Source organism: Ascaphus truei, unplaced genomic scaffold (assembly GCF_040206685.1).
Source record: "Ascaphus truei isolate aAscTru1 unplaced genomic scaffold, aAscTru1.hap1 HAP1_SCAFFOLD_1719, whole genome shotgun sequence".
NCBI lineage: Eukaryota > Metazoa > Chordata > Amphibia > Anura > Ascaphidae > Ascaphus > Ascaphus truei.
The window spans coordinates 45,497-59,323 of record NW_027454615.1 but is presented as its reverse complement, the minus strand read 5'-3'; the positions used below and the strand labels follow the sequence as shown (position 1 = coordinate 59,323).

At 58.4% G+C, this 13,827-nt stretch overlaps 1 protein-coding gene across 1 annotated transcript in view; it reads left to right on the top strand.

Annotated features, from left to right (window-relative positions):
* The first annotated feature begins 253 nt into the window (after positions 1-253).
* Positions 254-13,827, top strand: part of ZNF653 (zinc finger protein 653) — a 28,987-nt gene continuing 15,413 nt past the window's right edge. The window contains exons 1-7 of the mRNA XM_075581938.1: positions 254-577; positions 4,842-4,885; positions 5,100-5,297; positions 5,442-5,867; positions 9,057-9,237; positions 10,118-10,226; positions 12,723-12,837. Coding sequence (XP_075438053.1) covers positions 327-577; positions 4,842-4,885; positions 5,100-5,297; positions 5,442-5,867; positions 9,057-9,237; positions 10,118-10,226; positions 12,723-12,837 — 1,324 coding nt within the window. The 5' untranslated portion in view covers positions 254-326. The remainder of the gene's footprint in view (positions 578-4,841; positions 4,886-5,099; positions 5,298-5,441; positions 5,868-9,056; positions 9,238-10,117; positions 10,227-12,722; positions 12,838-13,827) is intronic.

Genomic DNA, 13,827 nt, shown 5'->3' with positions numbered 1-13,827 from the left:
ATATGTTGATAAGAACGGTCTCAATTGATCCTATAGCTTGAAAAAAAAAAAAAACCTGATGATGTTAAGCACTGTATGCTAAGAGATAATGGGGAAAGACAGTCTTGCTGAGCTGTCTGAGACGTGAATATGCTCATACGTGATATTCATTTTATGATATTACGTGTTCTTGTCAATAAAGCTTGTTGAAAAAAACCCGATGTCATTTATGTTAAGTCAATAAAGCTTGTTGATTAAAAAAAACATTTTGACATAAAGACAAAGCAAGCCAATAAAGCTTGGTTTGAAAGGTTCCTAAAGGCTGGTGTGAGTGACGTCAGGGTGTCATGGCGGCACCAGTGCCGATTCCCGGCTCAGATGAGGAGGATGAGCCCGGGAGGAAGGCTCGGGGGAGGCCGCGGCTCACGGATACAGACCGGGCCCGGCGGAGGCTGGAGTCCCGCAAGAAATATGACGTGCGGAGGGTTTACCTGGGGGAAGCGCACAGGGCCTGGGTGCGGAGGAGGGAGAGAGGAGGAGGAGAGGCGTGGAGCGACGCCAGGCTGGCCGCATATCTCCTGGGACTGGAGAGACCGGGGTGAGGCGGGCACCAAGCGTATGAGATATATATATATATATATAATTGTAAGCTCTTCGGGCAGGGCCTCACTGCCGCTTGTCGTCAGTTACCTGTTGCGTTTCGCGCCGTCGTTTTGTGCGTTATTAACCTTGTATTGACATTTTGTAAAAGGGCTGCACACTAAACTGTGGCGCTATATGAATAAAATGATACATTTGTGTGTTTATGGAGAGGTGTGTGTGTGTGTGTTTGTGTTTTCTCCTTTTATTTAGTAATACAGCAGCATCCTATTCTGCAGCGCAGTGCACTGAGAGAACAGTAGTTACACAAACAGAATGAGGTGCAAATGAACGCACTGCCGCCACATTAAGTACTGAGGGTCCGACTCGTGAGCGTGCATAGTTTAGAGGGGAAGATAAAGTCTGTAGTGTGAGACCGAGTATGTGTCCAGATGGAGTTTGGTTCAGCAGGACTGTGCATGAGTGTATATAGAAAGAGAGGGGTGTACAGTATGTGTGCATGTGTCCGAGGATCTTCCATGTACTGCAGTTGCTGTACATAATTTCAGTATGTATGTGTCAGTATCAATGTGAAGGGATTGGGGCACACACTTCAATAGTAAAGACCAGACTACTGGGGACGGTGCTGAGAACCTATAAGGTACTGTACAAAAATAACAGAGATGAGCACACAAAAAATATGCAGAAAAGTCTTGTTGCTCTTGATAAAGGCTCCAGAAGCTAGCCGAAACGTTGGACATTTCTGTATATTTTTGGTGTGCCTATCCCTTTGTTATATATATATATATATATATATATTCACACAATCATAAAATCTGCATGCTACTTGAAGAACAGGAAAATGCCAGAGCAATGGAGTAATGCCAGAGTTATTATCCACAAGGAAGGAGGCACAGATGTCCTCAGGAACTACAGACCAAGCAGCCCACTTCCAATCACTTACAAGGGTTTTATGAAGATACTGTACTCGCTAGTCAGCCGGCAAAAGACCCCGTACTTCGCTCAGCCTAGAGAACGTGCCGGATTTACCAGGGGGATACAACACAATGGGCCACATCCAAGTCGTACAAGAAGTGATTTCCCGAAATAATGAATACGATCTCCCGCTCATGTTAGGATTCGTAGATTAGGAAAAATCATTTGGTTCTGTCTACACCTCAGCGGGCTTAGATGCAGAAAGAAGACGAAGTGTATGTTAATATTATAAGAATATTTCATATATATTAGGGAGAAGGAGCGGCAGTGAGTAACGACACTGACTGGCACTGAGTTTGAAGCAGGGGAACCTGGTTCAATTCCTGGTCGGCTCCTTGTGACCTTGGGCAAGTCACTTTATCTCCCTGTGCCTCAGGCACCAAAATCATAGATTGTAAGCTCCACGGGGCAGGGACCTGCGCCTGCAAAATGTCTCTGTAAAACTAGCAGCGCTATACAAGAACATACTATTATTATTATTTATTTCCGAGAATCCCACATCAACCATTATATTACATCAAGATATAAGCAAGATGAGGATCAGCGAGGGAGTGCGGCTCGGAGACACCGCGTCGCCAGGATCAGCGAGGGAGTGCGGCCGGGAGACACTGCGTCACAAGGATCAGCGAGGGAGTGCGACCATGAAACACTGTGTCACCAGGATCAGCGAGGGAGCGCGGCAGAGAGACAACATGTCACCAGGATCAGCGAGGGAGTGCGGGAGACACCGTGTAACCAAGATCAGCGAGGGAGTGCGGCCGGGAGACACAGCGTCACCAGGATCAGCGAGGGAGTGCGGCAGAGAGACAACATGTCACCAGGATCAGCGAGGGAGTGCGGGAGACACCGTGTAACCAAGATCAGCGAGGGAGTGCGGCCGGGAGACACAGCGTCACCAGGATCAGCGAGGGAGTGGGAGACACCGTGTCACCAGGATCAGTGAGGGAGTGCGGCCGGGAGACACAGCGTCACCAGGATCAGCGAGGGAGTGGGGCCGGGAGACACCGCATCACCAGGATCAGCGAGGGAGTGCGGCCAGGAGACACAGCGTCACCAGGATCAGCGAGGGAGTGCGGCCGGGAGACACTGCATCACCAGGATCAGCGAGGGAGTGCGGCCGGGAGACACCGGGTCACCAGGATCAGCGAGGGAGTGCAGCCGGGAGACACCGTGTCGCCAGGATCAGCGAGGGAGTGCGGCCGGGAGACACCGTGTCACCAGGATCAGCGAGGGAGTGCGGCCGGGAGACACCGTGTCACCAGGATCAGCGAGGGAGTACGGGAGACACTGTGTCACCAGGATCAGCGAGGGAGTGCGGCCGGGAGACACCGCGTCACCAGGATCAGCGAGGGAGTGCGGCCGGGAGACACCGCGTCACCAGGATCAGCGAGGGAGTGCGGCCGGGAGACACAGTGTTACCAGGATCAGTGAGGGAGTGCGGCCGGGAGACACAGTGTTACCAAAGCTTCTCACTGCAACACGTAGAATTGTTCAAGACATTGAATTGAGAAGAAAAAGGAATCAAATTCAACAGTGAATATTTGACGCCCCTACGATCTGCAGACAACATTGTAAACCCATTCATTCTTTTTCCCGTTTCTCTGGGTCATACCCAGCATGCATCTCTCCGTAATCCTTTGCGTTGTCTGAAGCTTCTGAATTATGTTCATATTTAGGTTCCAAGTGTCACACCCATACGTGAGCGCGGGCAGGATACACGGGTCACACCCATACGTGAGCGCGGGCAGGATACACGGGTCACATCCATACGTGAGCGCGGGCAGGATACACGGGTCACATCCATACGTGAGCGCGGGCAGGATACACGGGTCACACCCATACGTGAGCGCGGGCAGGATACACGGGTCACACCCATACGTGAGCGCGGGCAGGATACACGGGTCACACCCATACGTGAGCGTGGGCAGGATACACGGGTCACACCCATACGTGAGTGCGGGCAGGATACACGGGTCACACCCATACGTGAGTGCGGGCAGGATACACGGGTCACACCCATACGTGAGCGCGAGCAGGATACACGGGTCACACCCATAAGTGAGCGCGGGCAGGATACACGGTCACACCCATACGTGAGCGTGGGCAGGATACACGGGTCACATCCATACGTGAGCGCGGACAGGATACACGGGTCACACCCATACGTGAGTGCGGGCAGGATACACGGGTCACATCCATACGTGAGCACGGGCAGGATACACGGGTCACAGCCATACGTGAGCGCGGGCAGGATACACGGGTCACATCCATACGTGAGCGCGGGTAGGATACACGGGTCACAGCCATACGTGAGCGCGGGCAGGATACACGGTCACACCCATACGTGAGCGTGGGCAGGATACACGGGTCACAGCCATACGTGAGCGCGGGCAGGATACACGGGTCACATCCATACGTGAGCGCGGGAAGGATACACGGGTCACATCCATACGTGAGCGCGGACAGGATACACGGGTCACACCCATACGTGAGCGCGGGCAGGATACACGGGTCACATCCATACGTGAGCACGGGCAGGATACACGGGTCACAGCCATACGTGAGCGCGGGCAGGATACACTGGTCACACCCATACGTGAGTGCGGGCATGGTACACGGGTCACACCCATACGTGAGCGCGGGCATCATACACGGGTCACACCCATACGTGAGCGCGGGCAGGGTACACGGGTCACACCCATACGTGAGCGCGGGCAGGATACACGGGTCACATCCATATGTGAGCGCGGGCAGGATACACGGGTCACATCCATACGTGAGCGCGGGCAGGATACACGGGTCACACCCATACGTGAGCGATGGGCAGGATACACGCGTCACACCCATACGTGAGCGCGGGCAGGATACATGGGTCACACCCATACGTGAGCGCTGGCAGGATACACGCGTCACACCCATACGTGAGCGCGGGCAGGATACACGCGTCACACCCATACGTGAGTGCGGGCAGGATACACGGGTCACACCCATACGTGAGCGCGGGCAGGGTACACGGGTCACACACTTTCCTCTTGAGGCGCAGTGGGAGGTTCCCTTGTAAGATTGTCTGGTTTCTTCCCAACGCGTGTCCGTCCCGTCTTCCTTCTCCTGTTAATTTTATTCCATTTATTCCAGTCTATGTATATATGGAGACTACTGTGTGTTGAGGCTGGCGGGATGGAGGGGGGGGGGGGGGAAGAAAGAGGAGAGAGATGTATACAGAGGGAGGGGGGGAAGTGTTACTCGTGGTACTCCATATCACTCATCACATGCTCTGTGTGTTACAGGAAACCCTCGGACAACATCCAGGGAAGCGACCAGCGCAAGAAACGTAAGTCTGATATCCAAGGAATATGGGGACGGAAAACTCACGGAGGGGGCCACGTGGGCGGGGAGAACCTCTAGGGCTAGATGCAGGGCAGGAACCTCTAGGGCTGGATACAGAGGCAGGAACCTCTAGGGAGGACGCAGGATCTGGCACCTCTAGGGCTGGAAAGCTCAGCCCTCTCCCTGTCTCCCCCTCCCCCCCCCCCCCCCCCACGTAGGACGGAGACGCTGCGTGAACAGCCTACAGAGCCTAGTGACGTGGTACCAGGACCACGGGAGCCGCTGCCTCCACGAGCCCACGCTGTCCGAGCTGGACACTAACCACGTTCTGTATGCCACGGCCGTGTGGCAGTGCCACGCCGGGCACCGCTTCTTCCAGGACCTGCGCTGCCCGCTCAAGACGCTCAACCACAGAGGTGAGGAACCCCCCCCCCCCATTAAAAGACTCCCCCTCAAGATGGAGGGCCCGAGGAGGATAGTGTGAGAGAGGGAGATTGGTGAAGATGGCCGTGGCACTGCCACGATAATCCCAATAATCGCGGCGTTTCTCCCGCTCGCAGGCGGTGACGACGGCGCCTGCTCGGACGCCTCCTCTAGCAGCTCTGCAGCCGCAGAGCGGTTACCCGAAATCTTCATCCCCTATTCGGGCGAGAGCCCCGTCCACGTGCCCCGCCCGCCCCCGTCGGAGAGCCCGGGAGAGGCGGGGGCGCGGGACGCCGACACCGTGGTGTGCGTCCCGGTGCAGATGAGTCCGGGCACGGCGGGTCTTTACACAAGGGTGACGGAGGAGCTGGGGCACGTGGTGGCCACGAGTGTCCCCTCGCAGGTCATCATCATCGCCGGGCCGGGGTACGAGGAGCTGGCGGCGCAGGGGATCCGGTTGGACGTGACGTCGATGGGCGAGGGAGAGGTGGGGACCTGCGCAGCGCTGGAGGCAGTGTCGGCGTACACTCAGACGGAGGAGAGGAGTGTGGGGACAGTGACGGGTAAGCGGGACAGGAGGGAGCTATGGGACATTGTCTGTCCCTCCCACCGCAGGGTGACACAGTGACACAGGCAGGAGGGAGCTATGGGACATGGAGTCTGTCCCTCCCCCCGCAGGGTGACACAGTGACACAGACAGGAGGGAGCTATGGGACATGGAGTCTGTTCCTCCCCCCGCAGGGTGACACAGTGACACAGACAGGAGGGAGCTATGGGACACGGAGTCTGTCCCTCCCCCCGCAGGGTGACACAGTGACACAGACAGGAGGGAGCTATGGGACACGGAGTCTGTCCCTCCCCCCGCAGGGTGACACAGTGACACAGACAGGAGGGAGCTATGGGACATGGAGTCTGTCCCTCCACCCGCAGGGTGACACAGTGACACAGACAGGAGGGAGCTATGGGACATTGTCTGTCCCTCCCCCTGCAGGGTGACACAGTGACACAGACAGGAGGGAGCTATGGGACATTGTCTGTCCCTCCCACCGCAGGGTGACACAGTGACACAGACAGGAGGGAGCTATGGGACATAGAGTCTGTCCCTCCCACCGCAGGGTGACACAGTGACACAGACAGGAGGGAGTTATGGGACATGGAGTCTGTCCCTCCCCCTACAGGGTGACAGACAGGAGGGAGCTATGGGACATGGAGTCTGTCCCTCCCCCTACAGGGTGACAGACAGGAGGGAGCTATGGGACACGGAGTCTGTCCCTCCCCCCGCAGGGTGCCACAGTGACACAGACAGGAGGGAGCTATGGGACATGGAGTCTGTCCCTCCCCCTGCAGGGTAACACATACAGGAGGGAGCTATGGGACATGGAGTCTGTCCCTCCCCCCGCAGGGTGACACAGTGACACAGACAGGATTGAGCTATGGGACATGGAGTCTGTCCCTCCCACCACAGGGTGACACAGTGACACAGACAGGAGGGAGCTATGGGACATTGTCTGTCCCTCCCACCGCAGGGTGACACAGTGACACAGACAGGAGGGAGCTATGGGACATGGAGTCTGTCCCTCCCCCCGCAGGGTGACACAGTGACACAGACAGGAGGGAGCTATGGGACATTGTCTGTCCCTCCCACCGCAGGGTGACACAGTGACACAGACAAGAGGGAGCTAAGGGACATGGAGTCTGTTCCTCCCACCGCAGGGTGACACAGTGACACAGACAGGAGGGAGCTATGGGACATGGAGTCTGTCCCTCCCACCGCAGGGTGACACAGTGACACAGACAAGAGGGAGCTAAGGGACATGGAGTCTGTTCCTCCCACCGCAGGGTGACACAGTGACACAGACAGGAGGGAGCTATGGGACATGGAGTCTGTCCCTCCCACCGCAGGGTGACACAGTGACACAGACAGGAGGGAGTTATGGGACATGGAGTCTGTCCCTCCCCCTACAGGGTGACAGACAGGAGGGAGCTATGGGACATGGAGTCTGTCCCTCCCCCTACAGGGTGACAGACAGGAGGGAGCTATGGGACACGGAGTCTGTCCCTCCCCCCGCAGGGTGCCACAGTGACACAGACAGGAGGGAGCTATGGGACATGGAGTCTGTCCCTCCCCCTGCAGGGTGACACATACAGGAGGGAGCAATGGGACATGGAGTCTGTCCCTCCCCCCGCAGGGTGACACAGTGACACAGACAGGATTGAGCTATGGGACATGGAGTCTGTCCCTCCCACCACAGGGTGACACAGTGACACAGACAGGAGGGAGCTATGGGACATTGTCTGTCCCTCCCACCGCAGGGTGACACAGACAGGAGGGAGCTATGAGACATGGAGTCTGTCCCTCCCACCGCAGGGTGACACGGTGACACAGACAGGAGGGAGCTATGGGACATGGAGTCTGTCCCTCCCCCTACAGGGTGACAGACAGTAGGGAGCTATGGGACATGGAGTCTGTCCCTCCCCCCGCAGGGTGCCACAGTGACACAGACAGGAGGGAGCTATGGGACATGGAGTCTGTCCCTCCCACTGCAGGGTGACACAGACAGGAGGGAGCTATGGGACATGGAGTCTGTCCCTCCCCCCGCAGGGTGACACAGTGACACAGACAGGAGGGAGCTATGGGACATGGAGTCTGTCCCTCCCCCCGCAGGGTGACACAGTGACACAGACAGGAATGAGCTATGGGACATGGAGTCTGTCCCTCCCACCACAGGGTGACACAGTGACACAGACAGGAGGGAGCTATGGGACATTGTCTGTCCCTCCCACCGCAGGGTGACACAGACAGGAGGGAGCTATGAGACATGGAGTCTGTCCCTCCCACCACAGGGTGACACAGTGACACAGACAGGAGGGAGCTATGGGACATGGAGTCTGTCCCTCCCCCTGCAGGGTGACACAGTGACACAGACAGGAGGGAGCTATGGGACATGGAGTCTGTCCCTCCCCCCGCAGGGTGACACAGTGACACAGACAGGAGGGAGCTATGGGACATGGAGTCTGTCCCTCCCACCGCAGGGTGACACAGTGACACAGACAGGAGGGAGCTATGGGACATGGAGTCTGTCCCTCCCCCCGCAGGGTGACACAGTGACACAGACAGGAGGGAGCTATGGGACATGGAGTCTGTCCCTCCCACCGCAGGGTGACACAGTGACACAGACAGGAGGGAGCTATGGGACATGGAGTCTGTCCCTCCCCCCGCAGGGTGACACAGTGACACAGACAGGAGGGAGCTATGGGACATGGAGTCTGTCCCTCCCCCCCGCAGGGTGACACAGTGACACAGACAGGAGGGAGCTATGGGACATGGAGTCTGTCCCTCCCCCGCAGTGTGACACAGACAGGAGGGAGCTATGGGACATGGAGTCTGTCCCTCCCCCCGCAGGGTGACACAGACAGGAGGGAGCTATGGGACATGGAGTCTGTCCCTCCCCCCGCAGGGTGACACAGTGACACAGACAGGAGGGAGTTATGGGACATGGAGTCTGTCCCTCCCCCTACAGGGTGACAGACAGGAGGGAGCAATGGGACATGGAGTCTGTCCCTCCCCCCGCAGGGTGACACAGTGACACAGACAGGAGGGAGCTATGGGACATGGAGTCTGTCCCTCCCCCCGCAGGGTGACACAGTGACACAGACATTAGGGAGCTATGGTACATGGAGTCTGTCCCTCCCCCTACAGGGTGACAGACAGGAGGGAGCCGCTGAGTCTGTCCCTCTCTTCTCCCTTTCAGAGGAGGAGTCGCTGTATTCTCTGCAGAGGGAGCAGGGGGGTGAGACGGAAGCGCCTGGTGAAGAATTGGCCCCCCAGCCGTGTGACGATAACGCTGCTCTGGGACTGACCGGGCTGGAACATGTGGGGGACAAGGATTACAGGACTGACACGGAGCAGCGGGTCCCCAAAGAGCCAGACAAGTGAGTGTGAGTGCTGCTTCACCTCATGTGCGTCAGGGGGCGGCCATCTTTAATTCTGTGATGCTATTCCCTGCAGTAGGAAGCGGCCATTTTGAATCTGGGACGTCACTTGTGCCAGGGCATCGGCGCATTACTCTGCCGGCGTTCTCCTCTCCCTGCTGCAGGAAGTGATCACGGCTTCAAGATGGCCGCTCACTTTCGCCTGACCCCCTGACGTCATTTTGTGTCACACGTTCAGGGTGACCTTGTCCGCACAGCCCAAAGTGACATCACAGCTTCTCCCCAGGGTCACTTCCCAACCCGCAGGAAGTGACATCACAGCTTCTCCCCAGGGCCACTTCCCAACCCGCAGGAAGTGACATCACAGCTTCTCCCCAGGTCCACTTCCCAACCCGCAGGAAGTGACATCACAGCTTCTCCCCAGGGCCACTTCCCAACCCACAGGAAGTGACATCACAGCTTCTCCCCAGGGCTACTTCCCAACCCGCAGGAAGTGACATCACAGCTTCTCCCCAGGGCTACTTCCCAAACCACAGGAAGTGACATCAAAGCTCCCCAGGGCCACTTCCCAAGCCGCAGGAAGTGACATCACAGCTTCTCCCCAGGGCCACTTCCCAAGCCGCAGGAAGTGACATCACAGCTTCTTCCCAGGGCTACTTCCCAAGCCGCAGGAAGTGACATCACAGCTTCTCCCAAGGGCCATTTCCCAAACCGCAGGAAGTGACATCACAGCTTCTCCCCAGGGCAACTTCCCAAACCGCAGGAAGTGACATCAGCAGTTCAGCATGGCGGCCGTGTAACCCCTTCCCCCACTAAACGGGGTGTATAGGGCGTAGCGGTCAGAGTGCTCAGAGCGGCCATGTTGGTGCGTGTGTTTCAGGAGGCGGAGTCGGCGCGGGCGCGGGCCGGATGCTGACGGGATGCTGCAGATGTTTCACTGTCCGTTCGAGGGCTGCACACAGGTGTACACAACGCTGAGCAGCTCGCAGGTGTGTGAGCCGAGGTCCCTCTGTGTCACCTGTCCTGCTGTGACCGTCACCTCTGTGTCACCTGTCCTGCTGTGACTGTCACCTGTCCTGCTGTGACCGTCACCTCTGTCACCTGTCCTGCTGTGACTGTCACCTGTTCTGCTGTGACTGTCACCTCTGTGTCTCTCCTGTCCTGCTGTGACGGTCACCTCTGTGTCTCTCCTGTCCTGCTGTGACTGTCACCTCTGTGTCACCTGTCCTGCTGTGACTGTCACCTCTGTGTCACCTGTCCTGCTGTGACTGTCCCCTCTGTGTCACCTGTCCTGCTGTGACCGCCACATGTGTCAGACTGTACCTCTCCCCCCCTTTGTCACCAAGCTCTGCCCTGTGCTTGTCCCCTCCCTGCGCTGAGCTGTCACGTCTGTGTCCCCTCCCTCCGCTGAGCTGTCACTGTGTCCCCTCCCTGCGCTGAGCTGACACTGTGTCCCTGCGCTGAGCTGTCACTGTGTCCCCTCCCTGCGCTGAGCTGTCACTCTCTGTGTCCCCTCCCTGCGCTGAGCTGTCACTCTCTGTGTCCCCTCCCTGCGCTGAGATGTCATTCTCTATATCCCCTCCCTGCCCTGAGCTGTCACTCTCTTGTGTCCCCTCCCTGCGCTGAGCTGTCACTCTCTGTGTCCCCTCCCTGCGCTGAGCTGTCTCTCTCTGTGTCCCCTCCCTGCGCTGAGCTGTCACTCTCTGTGTCCCCTCCCTGCGCTGAGGTGTCACTCTCTGTGTCCCCTCCCTGCGCTGAGCTGCCACTCTCTGTGTCCCCTCCCTGCCCTGAGCTGTCACTCTCTGTGTCCCCTCCCTGCGCTGAGCTGTCACTCTCTGTGTCCCCTCCCTGTGCTGAGCTGTCACTATATCCCCAACCTGCCCTGAGCTGTCACTCTCTGTGTCCCCTCCCTGCCCTGAGCTGTCACTCTCTGTGTCCCCTCCCTGCGCTGACCTGTCACTCTCTGTGTCCCCTCCCTGCCCTGAGCTGTCACTCTCGTTGTCCCCTCCCTGCCCTTAGCTGTCACTCTGTCTCCTCCCTGCGCTGTCACTCTCTGTGTCCCCTCCCTGCCCTGAGCTGTCACTCTCTGTGTCCCCTCCCTGCGCTGAGTTGTCACTCTCTGTGTCCCCTCCCTGCGCTGAGCTGTCACTCTCTGTGTCCTCTCCCTGCCCTGAGCTGTCACTCTCTGTGTCCCCTCCCTGCGCTAAGCTGTCACTCTCTATGTCCCCTCCCTGCCCTGAGCTGTCACTCTGTGTCCCCTCCCTGCCCTGAGCTGTCACTCTCTGTGTCCCCTCCCTGCGCTGAGCTGTCACTCTCTGTGTCCCCTCCCTGCGCTGAGCTGTCACTCTCTATGTCCCCTCCCTGCGCTGAGCTGTCACTCTCTGTGTCCCCTCCCTGCGCTGAGCTGTTACTCTCTGTGTCCCCTCCCTGCGCTGAGCTGTCACTCTCTGTGTCCCCTCCCTGCGCTGAGCTGTCACTCTCTGTGTCCCCTCCCTGCGCTGAGCTGTCACTCTCTGTGTCCCCTCCCTGCGGTGAGCTGTCACTCTCTGTGTCCTCTCCCTGCCCTGAGGTGTCACTCTCTGTGTCCCCTCCCTGCGCTGAGCTGTCACTCTCTGTGTCCCCTCCCTGCGCTGAGCTGTCACTCTCTGTGTCCCCTCCCTGCGCTGAGCTGTCACTCTCTGTGTCCCCTCCCTGCGCTGACCTGTCACTCTCTGTGTCCCCTCCCTGCGCTGAGCTGTCACTCTCTGTGTCCCCTCCCTGCGCTGAGCTGTCACTCTCTGTGTCCCCTCCCTGCGCTGAGCTGTCACTCTCTGTGTCCCCTCCCTGCGCTGAGCTGTCACTCTCTGTGTCCCCTCCCTGCGCTGAGCTGTCACTCTCTGTGTCCCCTCCCTGCGCTGAGCTGTCACTCTCTGTGTCCCCTCCCTGCGCTGAGCTGTCACTCTCTGTGTCCCCTCCCTGCGCTGAGCTGTCACTCTCTGTGTCCCCTCCCTGCGCTGAGCTGTCACTCTGTGTCTCCTCCCTGCCCTGAGCTGTCACTCTCTGTGTCCCCTCCCTGCGCTGAGCTGTCACTCTCTATGTCCCCTCCCTGCGCTGAGCTGTCACTCTCTATGTCCCCTCCCTGCGCTGAGCTGTCACTCTCTGTGTCCCCTCCCTGCGCTGAGCTGTCACTCTCTGTGTCCCCTCCCTGCGCTGAGCTGTCACTCTCTGTGTCCCCTCCCTGCGCTGAGCTGTCACTCTCTGTGTCCCCTCCCTGCGCTGAGCTGTCACTCTCTGTGTCCCCTCCCTGCGCTGAGCTGTCACTCTCTATGTCCCCTCCCTGCGCTGAGCTGTCACTCTCTGTGTCCCCTCCCTGCGCTGAGCTGTCACTCTCTATGTCCCCTCCCTGCGCTGAGCTGTCACTCTCTGTGTCCCCTCCCTGCGCTGAGCTGTCACTCTCTATGTCCCCTCCCTGCGCTGAGCTGTCACTCTCTGTGTCCCCTCCTCAGAATCACACAAACCTAGTTCACAGAAAGGGTAAAACCAAGGTGTGCCCGGAGCCCGGCTGTGAGAAACGCTTCTACCTGTCCAACCACCTGCGGAGACACATGCTGATCCATACAGGTACCCGGGCAAAGGGCGGGCACACAGCCTGGCACCTCTAGGGCTGGGCACAGGGTGGGAACACTGCCTGGCACCTCTAGGGCTGGGCAAAGGGCGGGCACACAGCCTGGCACCTCTAGGGCTGGGCACAGGGATACAGAGACTGGCACCTCTAGGGCTGGGCACAGGGATACAGAGACTGGCACCTCTAGGGCTGGGCACAGGGATACAGAGACTGGCACCTCTAGGGCTGGGCACAGGGATACAGAGCCTGGCACCTCTAGGGCAGGACACAGGGATACAGAGCCTGGCACCTCTAGGGCAGGCACAGGGATACAGAGCCTGGCACCTCTAGGGCAGGACACAGGGATACAGAGCCTGGCACCTCTAGGACAGGATACAGGGATACAGAGCCTGGCACCTCTAGAGCCGGACACAGGGATACAAAGCCTGGCACCTCTAGGGCAGGACACTGGGATACAGAGCCTGGCACATCTAGGGCTGGACACATTGATACAGAGCCTGGCACCTCTAGGGCTGAACACAGGGATACAAAGCCTGGCACCTCTATGGCTGGGCACAGGGATACAGAGCCTGGCACCTCTAGGGCTGGGCACAGGGATACAGAGCCTGGCACCTCTAGGGCTGGTACAGGGGATACAGAGCCTGGCACCTCTAGGGCTGAACACAGGGATACAGAGCCTGGCACCTCTAGGGCTGAACACAGGGATACAGAGCCTGGCACCTCTAGGGATGGACACAGGGATACAGAGCCTGGCACCTCTAGGGCAGGACACAGGGATACAGAACCTGGCACCTCTAGGGCAGGACACAGGGATACAGAGCCTGGCACCTCTAGGGCAGGACACAGGGATACACAGCCTGGCACCTCTAGAGCAGGACACAGGGATACAGAGCCTGGCACCTCTAGGGCTGGGCACAGGGATACGGAGCCTGGCACCTCTAGGGCAGGACACAGGGATACACATCCTGGCACCTCTAGGGTTGGAC